The sequence below is a fragment of the Theobroma cacao genome, chromosome 1 (assembly GCF_000208745.1).
Source record: "Theobroma cacao cultivar B97-61/B2 chromosome 1, Criollo_cocoa_genome_V2, whole genome shotgun sequence".
In the NCBI taxonomy this organism is placed as follows: domain Eukaryota; kingdom Viridiplantae; phylum Streptophyta; class Magnoliopsida; order Malvales; family Malvaceae; genus Theobroma; species Theobroma cacao.
Window position 1 is genome coordinate 29597613 of NC_030850.1, and position 23139 is coordinate 29620751.

The following is a 23139-nucleotide window of genomic DNA, read 5'->3' on the forward strand; positions in this document are numbered from 1 at the left end:
CTACTTTTCTTACAGCGTGCCAGATTGACTTCCGAACCACGATTCTGCTGCCCTGCGTTTCATAAAGCTTCCTCCAGTCCCGCCAGCCCGAGACGGAGAGAAGAGCGAGGAGAGATATGACGACGATTCGCAGATTTTGCTGCAATGATCTTCTTCGTTTCGCTTCCGTCAACCTCGACCACTTAACCGAAACAGTAAGCTTTTTAACTCTTTTCCTTTTATTTTTAAAAAGTTCGAACAATGCTCTGACGAGTTCTAAATTGTTTCCATTAATCGAAATTTTTTGATTTTCACAGTTTAACATGTCATTCTACATGACCTATTTAGCTCGATGGCCCGATTATTTTCATGTAGCTGAAGGCCCCGGCAAACGTATCATGGGTTACAGTATGCTCTCTGATCTCTCTATCATAACTATAGTTTACATTTTCATTTTTCTTTGAATTAGATTAAAATTTACAAGAATCTGACTAGGGATTTATTTTATTCTTGTTACTGCTAAAAAGTTAATCGGGAATTTAACTCTCATAATTTGAAAACAATAATCAAGTTCTAATTCTGATGTTCATTGCCTTCTGTAATTAATTTATTACTATAAGCAATTAGAATAACAGTTTTTCAGAAGTTGGTCATGTTCAAGATTTCATTTGAACAGGGAAATGCTTCTTATCAACTATGCTCTTTTGAGATTATGTTCTGGATTTAATTCCTTTGAAATTGTTGCAGTTATGGGAAAAGTTGAGGGGCAAGGTGAGTCTTGGCATGGCCATGTAACAGCAGTCACCGTAGCACCAGAATATCGCAGGCAGCAGCTTGCTAAGAAACTGATGAACCTTTTGGAAGACATCAGCGATAAGATGTAAGAGTGGTTTACATTTAATGTCTAATTTATTTCCAATATCTCTTTATCATTTAAAGTTAGCTTCTTCTTAATGTATTTGTGTCGCCAATATCTCATATTTCTGGTATTCATGCTAAATTATATCTTCACTATGACCACGACTCTATCATTGCTGATGAGAAGCATGGCATAGTGAATAAGAAAAATGAGATTCTAGTATATTATAACATCTATCCTCTATTGTGGTGTTATGGATATTTGCACAATTTATTGGTGTACTTTTGTTAGCAGTTTGTGCCTTGATACAAAGGTCTTAATGCCTCCATTGCACCTTGAGAATCTTTGACTACACTGGTTATTCTCACTTTGTCTTCGGAGGTCTTAACGTGCACTGATTTGACTGACACAAATTTCTAGGTTCTTATATTTGATGTGAACTTCTAAAATAGTTGTAAGGTTCATTTGTAGATTTCTTGGATGAAAATTATACAAGGTTCTGGACACAAGCTATGATTTTTACTAAAATGAAAAGGGTGAAGTATCGACACAAGCACAGTCATTAGCTTCATCTGATCATTTTGTATAGGAAATCTTCATTTGAAACTAACCTTAACCTATTGAAAAGGGTTCTGGTTTTGTTATTTCTTTTAACATTTTTATACCTTGTTCGTTTCTAGCTTTGACATTGATTACATTATGCTTGATAAAATTTTTATCTTGCTAAGTTTTTTTCCTTCAGTCAATTTTGTGTGACATTGACATAAGCCAGGCCTTGGATAACATGCATGATAATTTCTTTGTTTGTTATATGCTAGTGTTATTAGATTAAATAATCTGATTCACCTTTCTTACGTGTAATTGAATGAAAAGAAACATCACTATATCTTGCCTAGCACTAATGTTTCCCTGATGCATTCTCTAGTTTCCTTTTCAGTATTTGTATTCTTGTTCTCTCCTCTGTCATCAATAAGAAATATCTTTTGGCAGTGATAAGGCATACTTTGTGGATCTTTTTGTGAGGGCTTCTAATACTCCAGCCATAAAGATGTATGAAAAGGTAATAGTTCTATAACTTCAGATTCTTTTTCTCTGTCTTGCAATCTCATTTTTCCCTTGTCAGTGGTTGTGTATCAAATTTTAGTGTCTAACCATCCTTGTTCGGAAGTATGATGTGTGTTTGTGTGTATTTGATGTTTGTATTAAGATCTAGAATTACTTGTTAGTTAAAATGTTTGATTTCGTGAAGCTTGGAAACATGGCTAGCATGCACACTGTCCTTAACTATACACTAGTGGGTAACAGCAACTGGAATCCAGGATCTTAAGAAACCATTTTAAATAGCTATTTATAATGCAACTAGATAGTTGGCATTTGTCCTTCATCCTGGCCTTGAATTCAGTTCATAGCTAGATAAGGTGCTCTGTTGTAGTTCCCCATCAGCTCCACTCTTGTTTTCCAATCTTTGGTCTTTGTATGCATGTTTGTTTCTGGTCCATATTCCTTGGCAATGAGTTTGGTTGTTGATGTTGCACAAGAGGATGGAATTGATCAGGTTGAGTAATTGTCAAGTGAGTAGGATGGAGCAACATCCCCATGAGATTCCAAAAGTTTTGAGAGTTGGTTTAGACTTTAGAGTATAAAGCTGCTAATAGATTCATAAATTATGTCCACTACTGAGATTTTTGAACCAAACTCCACCAAGTGTGAATTCACAGGTTAGAAGAAGAGATGGTTGTTCCAGTGTATTAATGATTTCTTCATCATGGCATGAGAGATTAAAAAAGGAAGACAGAAATAGGTAAATTTTGAAAAAAAAAAATTGCTCAGATTTTATTTCTAAAAGCATCCTTTATTTGAGCTCACTCTAAATAAAAAAATCAGAATTGCATTTTGTGGTCTTTTATCTCATCAGAATTCAGATTGATGTTAAAGCTTTTGCTTTGGTTTTGAGAATAGCATGAGTATTGTTATACTTTTAAGTCCAATTTTTCATTGTGATGTAGTATAAAATTGCAATATTTTTATCTTTCTGTTAGATTAATTAAATGAGTACTTTAATTCAAGTGTATCTTGTCATTATCTTGAAGAAGATTGTTCTAATTATCATGTTATGGTAAGCTATTAAATAAAGAGTATATCTAGTTAAATTCAAAACTATTATTGTTATATGATATTGTCCCATCTTCAGTCTCAAGTAAGCTGGGTCTGCCTTTGTAGTATTAGCATGTGGCTTACCACTCTATATGTTTTGAAATTGAATTCTATCATTTTTTTTAAAAAAATAAATTTGGTTTCCCTCCTAAAGGAGTTTCTAGTTTTGGAGAAGTCTTTTTGAAAGCCCTGCCAATACACGCTTCTTGAAAATCTCAACCACCTCAACGCGCATCATTCCAAAGTGCCAAGCAACCTGTTTCATTCCTTGCTAACAAGGTGTTGCATCTATATTGCCAGAGGATGAATTCTGGATCTTGTTGATTTAGGTTGTCCCTTGTCAAAGGCAGTAGCCAGTAGAGAGTTCTTAGTTGTCAAAATCATTTTTCTTATTAACTAATAAGTTTGAAGTAGATAATTGCAGGTTCTAAGTGATGGCCTGTATTTCTGAGGTTCTTTTCTGATTAAATACATCAAAAAATAGCCTTCACTACGTTTTCTAGCGAGCTGAATGTCAGAAATGTGTTATTAATGGGCATATTTGCTCATTTTTGTCCTGAGATTCAACTTTATTGTTGAATTTAGGCGTAATGCTCAAAGAAGCTCCTAAACTATTCAAAAAAAAAAAAAATTCAAATATGCCCTTATTCTTGTATTGCGTTCAATCAAGTCCTTGTATTTTTATTTTAGGTGAAATAATGACTAATGATTGATTAATTGCCATTGGTCAAAATGTCACTTATCATTTTATATCCTCATGACATTGATGTGGAGGGTGAAAAATTTCACATAGTCATATTATCAAGCCAAATTAGTATGTCATGCCATCATCAATTATGATATGTTAGAATGCCACATCATTATCAATTATGATAGATAGCATGTTACGTTAGCATCACGCGACATAAAATGATAAATGGCATTTTGACTAAGTTAATCATTAGTTATAAGAGCTTATTTGATTCAAAATAAAAGTATAAGGGCTTAGTTGACTCAAAATAAAAGTATGAAGACTTGATTGAACGCATAAAATGTATAAAAGCTTATTTAAATTTTTTTGAATAGTTTAGGGGTTTTTTTTAGATATTATGTCTTGAATTTAACTCCACATAGCTTATAATGCATATTTTAGTAATTACTGATGAATATATTGTTTTCTTGAACACTTTCTTCTTATGGATTATTATAATGTCAAGTAAACTAAGAACATATATATTGATGATATTACTAATAACAAATTTTATTTATGTATATATAGACACACAAACATGCTTTGACTAACATCTTTACTGTATGCAACACAAATGTTTACCTATATTAGGATTTACGAATCTGACGTCAGGCAAGCAACAAGATTAGGGCACATCGCAAGTTCCACTTGTTGTGATCTTAAGTAAAGGGTTATACAATGAACTTTAGTTATATTTGCTAACATTCTTCTATTTTTTTTACGAAATGAATGAAAGTTATAGAATAAAGTAGTTCATGAAGAATTTCATAGATCTGTAGTTCTCTCTGTATTATTTCTATTTTCAAATCTCCAAATGTAATTGATGACATTTTCTGATAAAGAATATTAGAGGGATGAGGAGTATCATCTGTAAGCTGTAAATAAAAAATAGGTTATACCCGTAAATAGTTCTCTCTAAAATTGCAACTTTCCTATTTCATGATGTATGTATGAGGCCCAGACATATATGAACTAGTCCAATATGTTCTCTTGTGATCCCTCCACTCTGTTTTCACATCTTTGATGTTAATTTGCTTTTTTTTTTTTGGCAAGAAAATCTGTCCCATGTCTTACTTGCAGACAGAGGAGATATATTCTTTCCCATAAAGCTTTGTGCTTGGTGTATATTATTAAATATTTTGTCATTTTTAAAATTAATTTAGGTTCCTTATTAGGTCTAATTTCTAAATTAGGACACTGCTTTTCTTTTTTCTTCTCAACTACTCTATCTCATTGCACACTCTTTTTCGTGTTGACCACATGCTGGAATGTTTTTTAGGCTGCTTGATAATTTGTTGTATATCAAGGGAGCTGTTTTTCTGGCAAGGCTTGAATTTCTGGAACTCCCTTTTGTTCTAATTGAAACATCTATTCCTGTTTGTTGTTAGATGATTAAAATTTTGCTTGTACTTAAACCTAGGAATCTTTGAATCTTATCTATGCCTTTTCCTTTCAGATGGTAGCCAAAAGGAAGTGGTTAGGTTGTTAGTTTGGAGGGGAACTCCTAACTTCAAACAAGTCTTCTGCTGATGGGCAATTTTATTTGATAAATTCATTCTTTTGTCATCAAATTATCCTATCTGTATTGAATTGGATTGAGGGCATTTGAATAGGAAGTCGTAACGTCCACCACTTCAGTGCAACTTCATTAGTCAGTCAAAGTTACCTTCAGATCAATTAGGGGCACTTAAATACAAAATCTTGCAGCAATTAAAATTTGCATTTGCTGTATGGTACACACTTTCTCACCAATGTGTTCCATACCTCCACCCTGTTTCTCCTTTTCATTTCACCATCAATACAAGTTGACACCATTGACTGACCGCATTTTTGCTTGTTGATTTGGCTGCCTGCCATGTTTCTCCCTCTCAAGTGAACTTCTATTAACTCTCCAACTGCCTAGTTTGTTTGCTAGTAATAAATCTGTACCTGTTCATGACAAGGAACTAGGGGACTATGTCCATTAAACCATTTTGTTTGCATGGAAGCAATGCTTCCCAAGGTGTCAGATTCATGATGATGCTCTCTCTCTTTCTTTGTCATGTGTGCATATATTTGTGTTTGTGATCATATGTATAAATGGAAAAAGTGTTCGATAACATTTTTTTATTTGCAGCTTGGGTATGTAATATACCGAAGGGTGTTGCGCTATTACTCAGGAGAGGAAGATGGGTTAGGTAAGTGGGTTTCGATGGCCAACCAGAGTATTACTTTTCTCTTTTTGGCTCCACATATATTGCCTCTTTACCTTCCATTTTGGTGGTTTGTTTTCAGATATGAGGAAAGCATTATCTAGAGATATTGAAAAGAAATCAATCATCCCCCTCAAACGGCCAGTTACACCAGATGAGTTGGAGTATGATTAGATACTGTTTCTATGGAATTTTGGAATTCCTGTCACCCATTTTTCTTGAAATGCAGAGATTGGACATTAGAGAGCTTTAGGTATATCAAAGATGAGATCCAAGAACAGATTATTCGTAACAAATGGTTTGGTGTCCTGTATGTGGTTGTGAGCGTTATCTTTCGTTTTACCTTGTATTTTTGTAACGCTTCAATTATGCTGTTATATAGTCCTATCCTTGTTTGCAATACTCTTGAATTTTCCATTTCAAAATGACTCTAGCTTTGCAATTTTAATGATTAGACGTGCGTGTTGATCTGTTATATACCCAGCTCTGCTTTGCATATTTGTAAAGCTCAGATAAGATTCTTATGGCTCCCCTTTAAGCGAGCATATCAAGGACAAGCACTTTGTGGAGGTTCAAGTGTGTTTATAACAGGTAGATGCCAATGGTTGGCTTGAAGCGTAGACTCGCAGCAGTGTGGGGCACAGCCACGAAAAACATGGAATGCAACTCGAGTAAAATTTTGCAAGCAAAAAAGTAGGTTGGTAAGAGTGGTATAGATATAGTTGTGGAACATGGACAATTTTTTGACAGGACCAAAGTTACTTATCCAAAGAGAGAAATTGGTTTTTGTGGTCGAAATTCGGGCAACAATGGTGGAGGCCCCAGGAAGAGGTTCGCCATAAGTTATTGTTCTCGGGGAGATGGGTCCCGTCTCACCTGCATGTTCGCCGCTTGGACAGCAAAGAAACAAGCAAGATCAGAGGCTCACGGGGCCCTCGTCTGATTCAACAAGATTTATGAAGCTGCGGATCACACATTGGTGGATCATTGCTAAAATGGGTTTTCGTCCAAACGAGGGTTCACTGATTCCTGCTTTCGTATCGATTCTTGCTTTGCTCTGCATTTTTTTTATTTTTTTTATTTTCCATTGTAATTCGTCCATATCGTTGTTTTGTAGCCAACATGGCCATTGATGAATAATTCCAACTTTAACTCCATGCTGTCAATCCCTCTGGCTCTGCCCTGCTGCTTTCTCTTTTCATGATTCCAGAAAATGCCAAACAAATGAAGAGTTGATGATGCCAACCAACTCAAATGGATTTGTGTCGCATGCGTAGTCCTAGACCTGTTCTTATATTGGAGCCTGCCCATGTCAATTCCCAGGTTCTCTGCTCCGTACAAATTATTTGGTCTGGAAATGTGCTGTGGGGTTTGTAATCCCTTTGATTATTACTCTTGTGGTCCTGCTCCTACTTGCTGCCCCCTTAATTAGGCCCCATGTTGTTAGGCTGTTCTTTTCAGCATATTTCAAAGGTTATATTGTAGAAAACATTTCCACATTTAATTACGTTATATATTGTTAATTTTATTTTCAAGAATTTTCTTTTTTTTTAATCTTGTTATTAATGTTAACATTAATTTTATTGAAAAAAATACAGCATAATTAACTGTAAATGACAAATTTTAAACCTCCTAAGGTAAATTCATTCCACCTACTACTACTTTTTTGTTATTTATCCTCTTGGAAAATGTGATGCAATCTAAAATATATACTCCAGATGCATTTGCTTGACGTAGTGTTACGATTGATATTCCTGAATTAGTTAATTGAGTGCTTTAATTAGTAGTATTTTGCCCTTTCTTTTCATGAAATTGAAGACTCAAAACTCCTTTTTTTTTTTTTCATTTGAAAAGAAATATGAATGACAATAATTTAGAGGTATTCAAACCCAAACTCAATCGAAATTAAACTAGTCATACTTTATTCGAACTTGATTAAAAATCAACATTTAATACCAACATTTGATTATTAATATTCTTAAAAAAATTTGAATTCCAACTCAAAATAAAAATAAAGTTAAAATCAATTTTTATATATATTATTAATAAAAATTAAATTAATAAATTAAAATTAACTCACAAAAAATAAATTAAAACTTAAATCATATCTAAAACAATTAATGAATTTTAGTAAGTATCAAATTAATTATAAGTAATTTATAAACAAATTAATATATATATATATATATATAAAACTTATATTTGATATTACAAATTATTATTTATGATTGCGTTCAGAGAGTGTTTTCCCTGTAACTATTCCTTGAATCCATGAAGATTAGTAGTTTTGCCAATCAAACCTTCTAGAACTCAATTAATATGATCCCTTGAAATCCTATTTAATTAGGTCGAATAATAGAAAATACGCATTATAAAGTACCCATTACATCTCTAAGAAAAAAAAAATTTGGGATTAGTAATCAGATAATGTTATTAGGTCAATGTGAAGATTTTTACAAGTTCAGTCAACATCTTTTTGTTGTAGTTAGTTGGAGGCACAAATGATGGATGTAGGATAGTATAGTGTTTCTTATCTTGTTAAACACCCCAATCCAATAGAAATAAGGCTCACATTACCCAACAAGTTGAAACTGATAATCTGATTTTCATACCATCATTATTCCCAACACTGATTATGACACGAAATTAAGAGCAGCAATGCCCATTAATGGGACCTGGAGACAAACCAAAATGTGGTAGTAGCATTACGAAATGTGTGAAAAGCCACCAAAGGTGGAGGAGGTTCTGATTTTTGAATTTCCACCTGATCATGTTAAAAGGTGCACCAACCTTGCCATGTCTGCCATCTTTGGCTATACTTTAGGAGAAGGCATTATCTCAAACAAAGCTCAAAGGAGGCGAAACAATTTAATGTGGTTAACTATATGCACCCACTATCTAAATTTTCTGCAGAGATCTCTTGTTTTCTTGTGCGCTGGTCAATCAGTAAAAATGCTGTGATTGCTTTGTCACCTAGGCTTAAATCTTGGTTTGGTTCCTAGGAACAATGATTTGTCTTTTTGTCTTGAGCATTCTTGTCAAGGTAAAATTGAGTTGGATTGGAAGCACTCGTCGGTAATCCATGTGTCTAATTGCTGTCTTGATCTCAACGCTGGCTACATAGGATCTCACTATAAGACCACAATCATGCAAATGTTTTGTGTCTCTCTCTCATTCATCCTGGAATTATATAAATCAGAAATCAAATATGGTGGTTGGAGAGAGGAACATCCAAAAATACTTTATTTGGCAATTTCATGGATTTTGCAATGTTACCTAAATCAGATTTTTCTTTTGGGAATTTAATTTATAATCATTTATTGTCATTTCATTTATCATGACACAACTAAGTTGCATGATCAAAATCAAGATGACCGGATATTTTGTATAATTGGACAAACGACGGATCTTGTCAAAGGCATATATATAGCCATTGCTTTTATCATTTGTCTATTTGCTTTCATGAGGACCCCATGTATCTCAAAGACTAAAAAGATTTGTTGGATTTTTCTGTGGTCTTGAAATCAGATCTAAATGATCAATTTCCCTTTTAACAACTTGCTTTACACATAAATGGAGTTGATGCGCAAAACTGGTCACATCAACCTTAATAAAAGGATTGATCAGCGTACTTTCTCAAAGAGTACTTTAGCAATGTGAAATGTGATGGTCTCTAAGTCACAGTGTGCAGCATAGTAATAACTCCTTGCCACTGTAAGAAATGTATGCTTGATATCTGGGTTGATGCCATCTGAGCAATGTTGCAGTACTGATTGAACAAGTTGTTGCATGTCGGACTCTATTTTCTGGCTTCTGCTGTTGTCCGTATCAGTATTATAGCACCCATTGTCATGTACCTGAAGCAGTTTACAACAAATTGATGAGCAAAAGTTAAATGCATGAAGCCTTTTTACTTTACATGGATTATATAGCTTAATTGTTTGACCTGGTGACAATTAACCCCATGCTTGGAATTACCTTCATCAATTGGTCAGTGGGCATTTTTTTTGTTTTGAAATCATCCATTCTCAAGACCATTAAATTACTCCTCCACTTTTGCCATGCATATATAGCTCAATGAATCTGTTTTCACAAATTAAAGTAGCATCTATATACAAATGCTTGGAATTATTTTTAATGGCCTTGATGTTGGGTAGAAGTGCATGCTTTCTTGCCTAGGATTTGGGGAAAACCCATAATGACTCAAAAGAAATTGACAAATAAATGTATACTAATATACTAGTGTAGGTATAAAAGTAGAAGGAAGATGCTGAGAGAATGCAGCCAGAGAGAAAGATTCCAGAGAGAAGCATTTCATTTGTCGAAGCTAGCTAGGTACAGTCTTGGTTTCACGCAACTGACCTTTTGCTTTTGGTAGTGACAAAGCTGATGGCAAACTGTATTGGTGAGACTGGAGAGTCGCTCGTATTGGGGATGAGACAACAGCTCCTCCAAGGACCAACGGCCAGAGCTAAGATTTATCGTTTGCACCACTAACTCTGCTACTCCTTGGTGCCTATCGCCTTCCTCTAGCCACATCAGCATCCACTTTTCCCACTGTTTTCTCTCCCAGAAGAAAAATGAAAACGAAATCACAAAGCACCAAATTAACACATTGGAATGAGTTCTTTGGTAGTTTCTGACAGCACGTAGCTGCAAAATTGACTCATGGGGCAGGGAACTTGGACAATTTTCACTCAAAGATTTTACTGTTTGCATGTGAAATTTACTATAACGACAGATAAAAATATCATTACTTACAGCACGGCGAATGCTGCAGCTAATGTCTCGACCATGAGCCACAAGTGCATCCAATGATAGGTGGTTCAGGGTTCGAAGCAAAGTGTCTATCAGCTTCTGTACCCTCCTGTTTGAGTCCAACTTCCTGCAACAAAAATCACATGTAAACATCACTTTCCTTGTCAGGCTTTGTTGGACACAACCGATTGACCCGCACCCCCTCAGCATCACTGGCTTACGTTCAAGTACAATTTTTTTTTGTTGACTAGTACTTACAGTACAGATTTTACTTTAAGAAAACAAAATTATTCTCCACACCTCAAAGAATCTATTTTTTTTTTTTTTATACACGCCCATTTATATATTATTTTATTTTTCTAACCAATTGCAATAATTTCTTCCCATGTAATGTAAGGCAAGAATTAAAATTGCTAAATAATGTGATTAAAAGCATAATCACCTTGAAGTAATTAACACTACTTAAGAACGATTCCAATTATCTCACCTGCATGCATCGACTGCGAAAGGCCATTTGATTTCACTAATTTTACGGCCAAGACTCGAGTCAAAGACAAGTTTATGGTTTAGATTAGTTCAGGGATTTAATTAAATAATTTACCTTCCATTTATGTGGCTAAATCGTGCATCAACAACACTTCTGAAGACTTGGACAAATGCTTTTCTCTGCTCACTAGGTCTCATTTCATTGTCAAAAGAACAAGCGATCGCCTCGACCAAGAAGGTAGTCTTAGCCCATGCCAGCCGCTCTTGTGACCTTTCTGGCTCGAATATGCTGGCTGCTGCCATGAAATAAGTTAAGAGAAGAGATCTTCTGCTCACCCCAAAATCACCAAGATTCATTTCCGAGTACCACCTGCTCAAATCATAACATATATGACTCGTTGATATACATAACTATCTTATTAATCAATATGATTATCGCACTGCTTAAGATCACTGAAAAGCAATCCTGCTTCGAAAAATTTGATAGCCGAATTAAAAAAGTTAAGTTTATGTCAAAGCTATTCCTGGAGAGTATTGGGTTTGACTCTGTCTCTAATCCACTTTTCTGGGAATCATTGTAAGAAATTGAGCAACCGGGGAATATATGATTGGGATGCTTACTTTTGTATACTATTCCATTCCATCTGATGTAAAGCTTGGCAATTATTGTAGTCTAGTTTTGCAAGCTCAAGGTACACATTGTTGTTCACATAACGCATCCTGCATCAAAAACTCATTAGAGAGTCAAATAACTATATATATATATACACACCTTAAAATATCAAATATACTCTAAAGAGGTATAATTAAAAAAAAAAATTTTAAATGCATGAAATTAATCATCCCTAAAACTTATTATATAATTAGTAGTAGTTTTCTTTTTGGAATAAGATATATAAGGGGTTTTGTGGGGTTGAGTGGTTGGCCAGCCAAAAAGCTGGGACAGGCATAGAATTTTATTGCTGCTCATGATTATGGTACGTGATCAGTGTACATTCTATGACGCGAATACAATATTAATGTAAAGAATGTATCTTGTTTCTTTAATCTAATTGGCAATCACAAAGATGAATCTTTTGAGACAATATTGTTTTTAAGAATTTAAACAGAAAGCATGCACTCTAATAATGGCAACTAGGCACTTCCATCAAGGAAACACTCAACTATCTGGACAACTATTGTATTAAATCCATCTTCATGCCACAGTGCATGCAGACAAACAAGATATCTAAAACAATATTCGAATGGGTCCCTGTAGGTGGGCCAAGACAGCCAATATTATACTCCTTAATCATGCAGGCAACAAAGCCAACTGGGGTGTTAATCATGAGAATACTGGCCAAAACCGTGGTATCTAGCTAGGTTGGACTTTGCGAGATGTCAAAGCTGACTGTTTTAAAAATTAAACAGCAAGAAACAAAGTAAAAATTGACACGCAGTAAACCAAATAAAGAAAAGCGGGAGATCGCAACCTGAGGGAAAGAAATGATGGGATCCAAGACCATATCTAAATGTCATCATCTTTAACTTAAATTAATTTTATGGAAGAATTATAGCAAGATTAACTCTTTTTAATCACTTCCCAGTCTTAATATTCACCTCTTTTTGTTCATTACAAATAACAGTATTTAATTTTTACTGTATGATAAAGAAAAGGATAACCTACCTGTAAAGAGTCTTTCCAATCCATACGTCATCTTCGCCCCCATATTGTTCTATGTAAAATCTGGTTTCCACTCTAGGCAGGCTTGCATACCATGGAATCTTCAATGCGAACCCAACCTGTTAAGCAATTAGCATTTACAATTAAATTTAGGTATTTAATGATAGCATCTGTTTAATCTCCATTATTGGACCAAATTAAGATTTAAGGCTTATTCGCTTTTGATGTAGCGTTGAAAGCTTGCTTGTTTTCCTTTGAGATAAACAAAATTATAAAAGCAAAGAGCTTTTTAACTTGGCTTTCCTGTCATAAGCCCACTACCTATGTTGGTATGCTAGCTGCTCATAGTCATTAGATTGTGCCCCATAGCAAAATAAACTATAAGTGCTACAAATTGTTTTAAGCGTAAGTGCTTTGCGTAATTTTACTGTTATTTTGATAATGACTCTTTCTAACTTTTTAAGTGGCAATGGTTTTTTTTCTTCTTCTTTAATGACTAGCTTATTTGGAAAACCGATGTGGCAAGACGTTGATTCTATGCCTGGTTGGTCGGGATGAAACGGGGTACTTGACAAGAGTTTGTCGCATTGGAATTGCCCTAACTAAAAAAACACACACAACTGTGTGCGTGAAAGAAAACAAAAAGGGATAACAGAGTAATGACTAAGGAGTAAAAGTAAGTCGAAGAGATCAGTAGAGAGAACCTATTTCAAAAAGTAGGCAATGTTAGGTGCCACTGGGATTGTAAAGGGTTTTAATGGAATAAAAAGAAGTTGCTTAATTGATAGATAGGGTACGTTATCCCTCCCATCATCTAGCTAACTCAATATTAGATGGTATTAAAATCTATATATACATCTATAACAGATCCAAAATAAATATAATGACTAAATTTTCGGGCTACGCTTAAATATAAAATCTACAACTTTGCAATATATATTATATAGCATGAAACCACTAATTCATTTTTTTGATAATGGTGGCCAAGGTCAAAATTATCAGATATATGCAGTTAGCTACACACATTGCCTTCAAAAATAGTTCCAGTTCTAATCCTTAATTTAAGAAAAGGAGGGGAGGGGTTTAAGAAAATAAAGAAAGACTATATTGGCAATTAAAGGGAAAAAGAAACTAATATAATTAAATCGTTTGCAAAAGCCTTTCTTTATTAGTAATGTAGATATATAAATGAATGTTGCCTGAGATATAGACTGAAAATAACTAGACAAGAAGAATCTAGTCCGAGCCTTTGTAATAAAAAAAATTGCAACCAAAAAGTAGGAAAGGCAAAGAATTTTCGACGAGTGTATTACCTCACCAGGTAAGTCTTTGGTTATGATCCATTTGTCTAGAAGTTCATCAGCAGCTTGTTTTTCTGTTAAGAACTTGGATGAAAACCGCTTGGCATCCTCAAGAATCTTGTCTCCAGGGAACAGCACCTGGGAAGCCCTGAACAGGTTGAAAATCCCAGTTACAGCTTGGTTAGACTGCCCAACAAAGCAGAAGAACTCGCCGTCTTTCTCAAAATGTCGGAAAACGTCTGTTACATATAAAATCCAAGGTTCGGGTATTAAAAAGAAAAAAAGAAAAGAAAACATGCATGCCACAGTCCATTTGCACAGATAGGGCTCCTAAGGTTATACCAGCAGAAACCTCGTATCCATGTAATCTAAGTAACCTGAACCCCATGGCCGTGTCGTCAATGTCTTGAACCCTAGTATTTCTCGCCCAAGAAATTCCATCTTCAGTCCAGTATCTGAAATTTGGGAAAGTTAATTTCCTTGATGTATTAGTTACTCGTATAAATAAGTGCATGATGGCCATACCTATAAACATAATCTAGGCATTCTTTAATTTCTGGCTGGAAATATCTTGAGATTCCAAGGCGTTGCAAGCGGTCGACAGTCCAAATATGTTCGAACAGGTCAACCGGGTACACATTGGGGACTAAATCAAATGAGAATACGTACGCAAAATTAGGAAAGAAAACACACTTCGACAAGTGAAAGTAAGATTTCCAATAATGAATAGAAAAAAGGCACTACTTTACCTCCCCCATTGAATCTTTGAACAGTTCTGTTTAAATATCTGAGACAATTCTCATCTTTAGTTTGCATGAGTGCGAAGGCAGTGGAGGATGGAGAGAACAAGAATGACCCATCTTGGCACTGTAACTTCAAAAGCTTTTCCCAGTCCAATCCTGGCATCCCCTCAAGGCTATGGAGTAGCGTTGTGGGCACATAGTACATTATCTCCTTTGGTATCCTATCCCACACGCATAATTATTACATTACATACATGTAAAGATCATGAGTAAGGGTCCTACACTTTTTAAAAACTACACAAGATAAGGCTACTTTCGAGTTTTACTTCATTTTAGCTTATAAAATTTATCAAAAGGAACCAACATAATAATTGTGGAAGCTTGGGAATTTGAGTTGTTAAGAAACTACCTTGTGAGCTTTAGACTTCTCTTTGCATAGATGTCTTGAAAGACAGGGGAATCATACGGTACTTCAATGTTTAAACTTCTAGCTATTTCGAGCAGAGAAGGAAAAGCCACTTCAAAGCCAATAGGCATATGCTCCGCATTTTCATTTTCGAGTTTGCTTATGTTCTCTTTGAAAAATGACACTCCTATATCCATATACACATACATGTATTAAACCAAAAACAAGCCAAAAGCTGACGAAAAGGTTAGATTAAACCGAGTTAGAAAATAAAATAAAATAAAAAGGTTAGGCAAATTAAGCCCAATTAATGAAACTGTCTTTTTTTGTTTTATATATATAGCAGAATTTTTACAATACCTTTCTCGCATTTGTCTGGATGAATATCCCATGTTTTCAACGCAATAACACATGCTAAAGTGTTGATCAATCGATCATGCGCCATAAAAATTTGTCTATCACCCCATGATCCATCAGGGAGCTGATTGTTTGCAATCCATTCAAGGCTAGAAGGAAACTGAGGAGTTCCTCCGCCGTTAACGTCTTCAACGAGAGCGACCCAGGCTGTGTCATAAGCTGAGCTGCTTATCTCTCCATCCTCCATGGATCCCAACATGGATTTAATGGTGCCAACACGTTCCTTAATCTTATTCGATTCGAAAACCTTTGTGGACAAAGAACCAAAAAAACAAAAAAAATAAAGAGCAAATCACATCACATCTCTATATAAAAATGGAACATCATAATTACTTTTCATCGGCCTTGTTCACTCACTGCTTATGATTATATATGAACAAAAAAAAAGTTGGGGGGCTGTTGATTTTACCTTAAGAGCTTCCCCTTGTTCTATGTCATCATCCACAATCTCCTTCCACTTTATCACTGGCAGACCGTTTTGAAACACGCCAGCATATTCTGCACATAAAACATTAATTACTTAGTATCAAAATGGTGATAAATGATGGTGATGCACAAAAAATCCAAAATCCAAGACGCCAAAATTGTTCAAATTGTAATTAAGTAAACATTGTACCTTGAGTGCGGGGTTTGGATATAGCACTGCATAGAGGGCGAATATCAAAGTTTTCTCCTTTGTCTTTTCCCCATAACCGCAAATTGCCTATAATTAAATTCAAATAATTAGACTTAATATAATAAATCCACTTTTTTTACCTGAGGTGATTAGTAATTTATGAACTTTTGAACCAAGCATAAAACAAAGATAGGCAAAGAAAATGCCATACAAAAAAACAAACATCAGGGTCTCCTGAATCGTGAAAATGGACAGCATGTTGCTGTGAGATAACAGTTTTAAGAGTAATGTCCCACAAAGATAATTTTAGAACTTGGTATTAAACTGTTTTAACACCTTTCTTTGGGAAGTAAAAATAAGAACTAAAAGCAAACAATTATCGATCAATTCTTTTTTTGAAAAAACAAAAAGGTTTCCGAGTAATTCATATTACTCTTCACTTAACAACCAGAGGGTGGAAAAAAAAGAAAAAACAGAGAGAGAGAGAGAGAGAAGAGAACGTAATCAATGTCTTTGTCCCTCCTGCAGAAACAATATCAATTGCATGTCGATTTCTGATCAAAGAGAAATAATCTGGCTTTGCATGTTGGTTTTTCACTCCGAAAATTCAGAGTAAAAGATGATCAATCAATCACTATGAAATTCCAGAGCGTTTTCCCCCGTTTTCTTCTAATGTATGTTATCCCATATATATATATATAAAAGAACGTTTTTCAGAGAAGAAAGATCTGACTGACGACCATATCGCAAAACCAAAAGGTTAAAAGAGAAAAAGGAAAAGAAACAGATATTAAAAAACAAAGAAGTAGCTGGTAAGAGTTCTTTTTTTCCAATTCTTTTTCTCTCTCCACACATGTCTGCAACCGTGATTCCTAACATTAAGAACAAAAGAAAAAAGAAGAAAGAATAAAAAGTGAAAGTGATCAAATATGTCGATAAACATACCTGCAGATGGTATGGGAGGATGTTTGTTGGAGAAGGAAATAGAAGAATAAGGAATCGGAGAGGAGGAGAGAAAGGGGCGGTGGATAGAATGGGAAGACATGTTTTGTTTTGCTGCGGAGAGGATATGGTGGTGAAAGACAAGTATCAACACACAGACACAGCATTTAAAAGTATAGAGAAAGAAGGCAAGCTGACAGAACCGACTTCCCAAGAGATTCCCGCTAATAGGTGCATGGGATCATCCAAATCTATGGAATTGAGGGCAGTCCTGTCCTTTTCCTCTATATCTCTCTCTGTCACTCCCCCCTTCTTCGCTACTCTCTACTCTGTATTACTGCTTCCTTTTCTTTGTTGGTGAGCAGTACTGATATTTATACTCTGTGATGTACATAATATGTTTATGTATTTATAGTTGTATTTATAAAATTTTCCTTTTTGGTATATGGTAGAGATATAAGATATTATTTAATTATAAGATCTGTATGATGTTCAAAGAATTGATAAGCGATTGCTTCACAAATTGTTGAAATTCCCCCCCTCCCCCGCTGCGTTTCATATTTACTCTTTTTTTTATTATTTTCTACTACATTTTTCATATGCTTCAATCAAAAACTTGTTCCCACCTTAGTTTCCTAGTATAATTTTCAATCATATTTTCCTTTGTATGCAAAATTTTCAACCTCTTATGTATCACGCGAAGAAACCAAGTATTTTATCATATAACCCATGAAACCCAGTGGGGAAATTGAACCAGAATGATTTTGAGGTTGTAATTTGATTCATCATGTTTCTAAGAATGGTAAGCCAAAAAGAATTTGTCGGATCTTTAAATCGTTGAGTTGTAATCAAGAACAGATTTACATTCCATTTCAGCTGAATTGCCAGCAACAAATAACATAACCATTAACTTTTTGACCCGGGCAAAGTTGTGTCACTATATTTGTAGCAACCAAATATGGTTAAAAAGAAATTAAATCCTCTGTCCCATTTCTGACCCAATTTAATGTTTTAACTCTCACAAATTATCACGTGTTTATTTTTATTGTTATTATTGAATTAAATAATACATATTTAGTTTTAATTTTTTTCATCTGTCTCTCTCATATTTTTCCCTCTTTCTCTCTTATACTTTTATGCATGAAGAAGTCGATTGTAGATGCAAAGCCAACTTTTATTCCACAAATACCTGAGACCTAAAAAGAGGAATTTATTAAACGTCTCCAATCTTTTAGCCAAACAAAATGAGAATCTTTGGGACCTTGATCAGCTTGGTTAATATTGAAGCAAATAACTTTTCAATCCTTAAGATTTAGTTATTCTGGGTTCTGATAATTACGGATGTGACTTCTTGGCTAATAATATCCATTCTTGCCAATACTTTTTGCAGTTGATCGGAATCATGGTGTATAATATTGGTGTATTTTCAAAATTAAAGGTTATTTCATATGATGAAAAAGTTATCATTAGCTCAAAAGTTATGTTACGAAAAATGACATAATGTGTCTATTAGATATAAACATGTTTTCATGTGAATGACTATGTCTCTTGAAAAATCATATTCAAAAGTTAAGAGACATGATTGAAAAGACACTATTGCTCAAAAATTAAAGTGAATAGTTATTGTTTCAAGATATAACTCAAAGGTTATAATTTGTAGGATGAATAGTTATCTATTCATAAGATAACTATTAAAATAATAACTATATCTAAAAGTTGTGTTGGCAAAAATCATAAAGATGCTTTCTAGACAAAGAGGTGTCTTTATGAAAGAGTTGTGTCCTTGAATAAGAGACACTTGGAAGCCTATATAAAGGGCTTGGTGCCAACCATTTTAGAAATACCAAAACACAAAAGAAACATAAAAGTTCCCACCATCTTCAAGATATTCTGGATTCCTTATTATCTACTTGCTGCAGAGTCGTTCTAAGGTCAAACAACTTTACAAATCATCGGGTGTATCTAGCGGTCTACTTCATAAGTGCAATACGAAAGTTAGACGTTGGCTTCATTGTATCCTTGATACTATTCACATTATTCCCTTTTGCATACCGAGTGGTGGGGGCTAAATAAATTTTAAAGATAGACGTCTATTTAAAAGGCTCACCTTGAAGCCAATTTTATCTATTCTTAAATACCGTATAAAAAACCCCCCTCCCACTAACATATAATCTGCACTACTAATTGGTGCTGTAGTGAAAGCATATCTTGGGTGAATGTTAGTCATGTCTCTTTGAGTAACTTCCAACCATGGTGGGAGAATGAAAAAAAAAATTAAAACCAAACATATTTTAGCTTAATAATAAAAAAAATAAACATATGGCATTTGCAAAAGTTAAGGTAAAGAATGGGGTAGGAAATGGGATGGCTTCCAAATAATTCCAAATTTATTACTTTCTAATTGTATAAGATTTTATCTAAATGAAGAATCATACCTTTTTTTTATTTTGAGAAAAAAATTTGAATCAACTTTTTTAACAAAAAAATTTATCAACTATCATTTAAAAGCATTATTGAATCAAATGTTTAAGTGCAAAAACTCGTACCATTTGAAAAAGTGTACTCATTCTCAATGGCTTTTGTGTAGTGGAAACTTCTATTAATATACTGTTCAATTGCTCATACCAAAATTAATGTTACTTGAAGTCTTTTGTCAATAAAACTAACAACTTGTTATGACACATTTAGTAATGGATGAATAAAAAAAATACTTTCAAAAAAATGATAATACTAAAATTAGAAAGATTGAGTATTTTGGTAATAAAAATGTAAATCAATTATATGTACAGCTGTAATTTACTAATTAAAAACTTACGTGCATAAATGTAAGAATCAAAATTTTTATACATGTTCTCATTAATAAAATATTAAGTTTTGCCTTTCAAAAAAAAAAAAAACCAATTGTGTGGGCTTTGTCCATTGGTCCGTATGATTGTCTCACAAACAGGGGATTGTATCATGGGTGCAGGACGCAATTGGAATTCACTGACACTCTCTAAGGTATATAACCAACCAATAAGCATGCATCTCTGTCTATAATTTGCTTATAAAACCTGTAATCTCTTATTTCTTTTAAAAAAAACTCAAGAGGAAAAGAACTAATGTCCTTTAATAATTAAGTTCAACTTGTTAACAATTCTCATTAATAAGAGAATGCGTACACCCACTATTAAATTAAATGTTTAATTATTATTTAAATATAAATTTTAAATTTTAATATTTGAAATAAAATTTTTTTAAAAAAAATTCCTATGTGCATGAAGAGAGCTCAGTGAAGGCACTTTTTTTTCAATGTTAGTTGAGATGGAAAATCATGAGAATTATTAGGATGGATTATAATCAAATAGTACTATTTAAATTGAAATGACTAATTGAACCAACAAATTTGAATTAAAAGGAATTATGTATGGGTTTTCTTTTCTCATATTTTGTATCCAATGAATACATATTGAAGATCCTCTCTATTCTCCAATGTTTTAACATTTAATAAAAGTGAACCTCCTATTGAAGAAATTAGCAAGAGAAATTTGCACGAAGCGAAGGAAACAGTACAGGTGCTTTGAATTAGGTGCCGTACAATTTAAAATCCTAACTCCTAGTAAGGCATGTGAATCAGCCTTCATTAATGTAATTTAAGGGTATCAACGTGCCACGTCAGTGATTTAATTAGATAATGGTTGCTTCTTCTTCTTTCCTTTTCTTTTCTTTTTTTTTTTTGTCTTTTTTATTTTAATAATGGAAGAAAAAAATGTGGGAATCTTTATTGCATACAGCCATTTATTCGTTTAATTGTCTTACTGCAGCAGCTATATATCTTGAGAAGTATATCCGACTATATTACAGCAATGTCGTACTCAGATTGCACCACCGATCATGACAAAATTCAGCAGTTTGCAGACTATCAATAAAGGACGGAAAATTTATATCGGAAACCACTCAGACACAAGGGATTTTTTTTTTTTGTTTATAAGATAATGGATTTTATGGTTGTTAACTTGTTTCCCACCGAAATTCCGTCGTATATCATGAGGAAAATGGCCATGAAAGATCCTTCTCCAAACATTTGCTGGTCATGGTTGCAACGCTGGTTTGCATTTTTAAAATGCCACGGCTTTATTTATTGGTCAAAGGTATGACGATAAATTACGATAAAATTTTTGTTAAAAAACTTTATTCTTTCATTTGTCTTAATTCAGCCCTTAACTTATAATTTGATGTCAAATGAACTTAATTTCTATGAAAATTAAATACTGGCGTGGTTAACGGTCCCAATTATCTCATATATGTTGAAATGAGTCATTTTTGTTAGTTGTATCAGTGTTTTACATTTAGATTGAGTTCATTTGGTATTAAATAAAAAAAAAATTTAAACTCAATTAATACAAATAAAAACTTAAATGAGAATTTTACCATTATTTGAAACTTATTTTATCATTCTAGTAACCAAACAATACTAGCTAATGTTTTGCATTAATTATATATACCTAAAAGTACCCTTATCATAAATGAAGCTCACAATGAGAAAAAACTTTTAAGACGTGTTTGGTTGGAGGGAATGAAATAATCATTTCTTTCCTATTCTCATTCTTAAGTATTTAGTTAAATCAAATGGTCATTTTAAGAGAGGCCTGAATAGCCATTACCAAGACCTTCTTGGTAATGGCTATTTTGAATGGTTGAGAATAAGAAAAGAAGTTGATTAGATAAACATACTCTTTTACAATTTAAAAAGCTACCTTATAAAATAATACTAAACTTATTTATTTTTCTCTCTTCCTCACTCCTTCTCTCTCTTAAGCATGGAAGACACAAAATTTTTTAGTTCATTTAAAAACAAAAAGGAAATGAAAATATTTAAATATTCTTTAACTATAATAAATATTATAAAGAATATTATTTAATATTATTATTTGAATGTAATAAATGTAATAAAGAATATTATTTAGCATTATTTAAATTTAATGAAGAACATATTTTATCTTTTAATATTAAATACTATTGAATTATAATAAAAAAGTTTAATTATCTTCTAATATAAAATATTATTAAATTATAATAAAAAAATATTTTTATTTTGGTGAAAATATTATTTAATTATAGAAAAATGTATTTTGCTTTTATTACTTAGAATAAAATCTTTAAATTTTAATAAAGGGTATTTTCATTATTTACCCACTATCTCTTAACTATTTTTAAAATTATTCCTGTTAATCAAACAATAAAATATGTAATAATAACAATTTTTATCTTATTTCATTCTCATGAACTAATCTATATAATAGTTATTTTTTTTTATTTTATTATCTTGAAATAACTATTTTATTCTCATTCTCTTTCTTCCTGTATCCAAGCATGCTATAAGGGCATCAGCAAGTATTATTGTTTATACAAATTTATCATATGATATTCAATTGTGAATTGCCAAAGGGAAGAACTTTGTTTGAACAGCCAAGACATAGTTCTGACGCTTGCTTCCTTATCTAAGGCATGCAGCAAATAGTACTAGTATACTTTTAGATGATATTCTTATGTACATAGTAATGAGATTCAAGAGTATTTTCAGCTGATGAAAGAAATTGAATTAATTTCATTATTGTTGAGTCAGACAATTAATTGCTAATATATGATATGTACTAAACCAAGTTTCCGACTAATGGAAAGCGAGTGTTGGATAAATATCCTATATAATAATGCAGGATTTAGGTTTTGCTTAAGACACCAAACAAACGAACAAAAGCCATTGTCGCAGTCAGCACTTCATTAAAACGGGAAACCAAGCCATCCAGTAGTCCCAGTGTTTGTTTCCACCATGGAATCTAATAGCTTTTCTCTTAACCTTGATGCTTTCTCTCTATTATCTTCGGCGATTGGCTACCATTTCGTTTACACCATT

The 23139-nt window shown here is 33.4% G+C and overlaps 2 protein-coding genes across 2 annotated transcripts; one reads left to right on the forward strand and one right to left on the reverse strand.

The window, feature by feature from the left end:
• On the forward strand, nucleotides 3-6389 carry LOC18613339 (N-alpha-acetyltransferase 20). Its single transcript, XM_018126338.1, has 6 exons — nucleotides 3-194; nucleotides 297-387; nucleotides 727-859; nucleotides 1829-1898; nucleotides 5839-5899; nucleotides 5997-6389. The coding sequence occupies exons 1-6, from the start codon at nucleotides 117-119 to the stop codon at nucleotides 6086-6088; spliced, it is 525 nt and encodes a 174-aa protein (XP_017981827.1). The 5' UTR covers nucleotides 3-116; the 3' UTR covers nucleotides 6089-6389.
• Nucleotides 9446-17675, reverse strand: LOC18613340 (ent-copalyl diphosphate synthase, chloroplastic). The gene is made up of 15 exons (XM_018115866.1): nucleotides 17250-17675; nucleotides 16305-16391; nucleotides 16098-16186; nucleotides 15632-15935; nucleotides 15275-15458; nucleotides 14872-15086; nucleotides 14648-14768; nucleotides 14465-14577; nucleotides 14135-14361; nucleotides 12825-12940; nucleotides 11780-11878; nucleotides 11274-11528; nucleotides 10676-10799; nucleotides 10277-10471; nucleotides 9446-9771 (listed from the first exon to the last, which is right to left on the reverse strand). Exons 1-15 carry the CDS (start codon nucleotides 17347-17349, stop codon nucleotides 9538-9540), a joined length of 2463 nt encoding a protein of 820 aa, XP_017971355.1. The 5' UTR covers nucleotides 17350-17675; the 3' UTR covers nucleotides 9446-9537.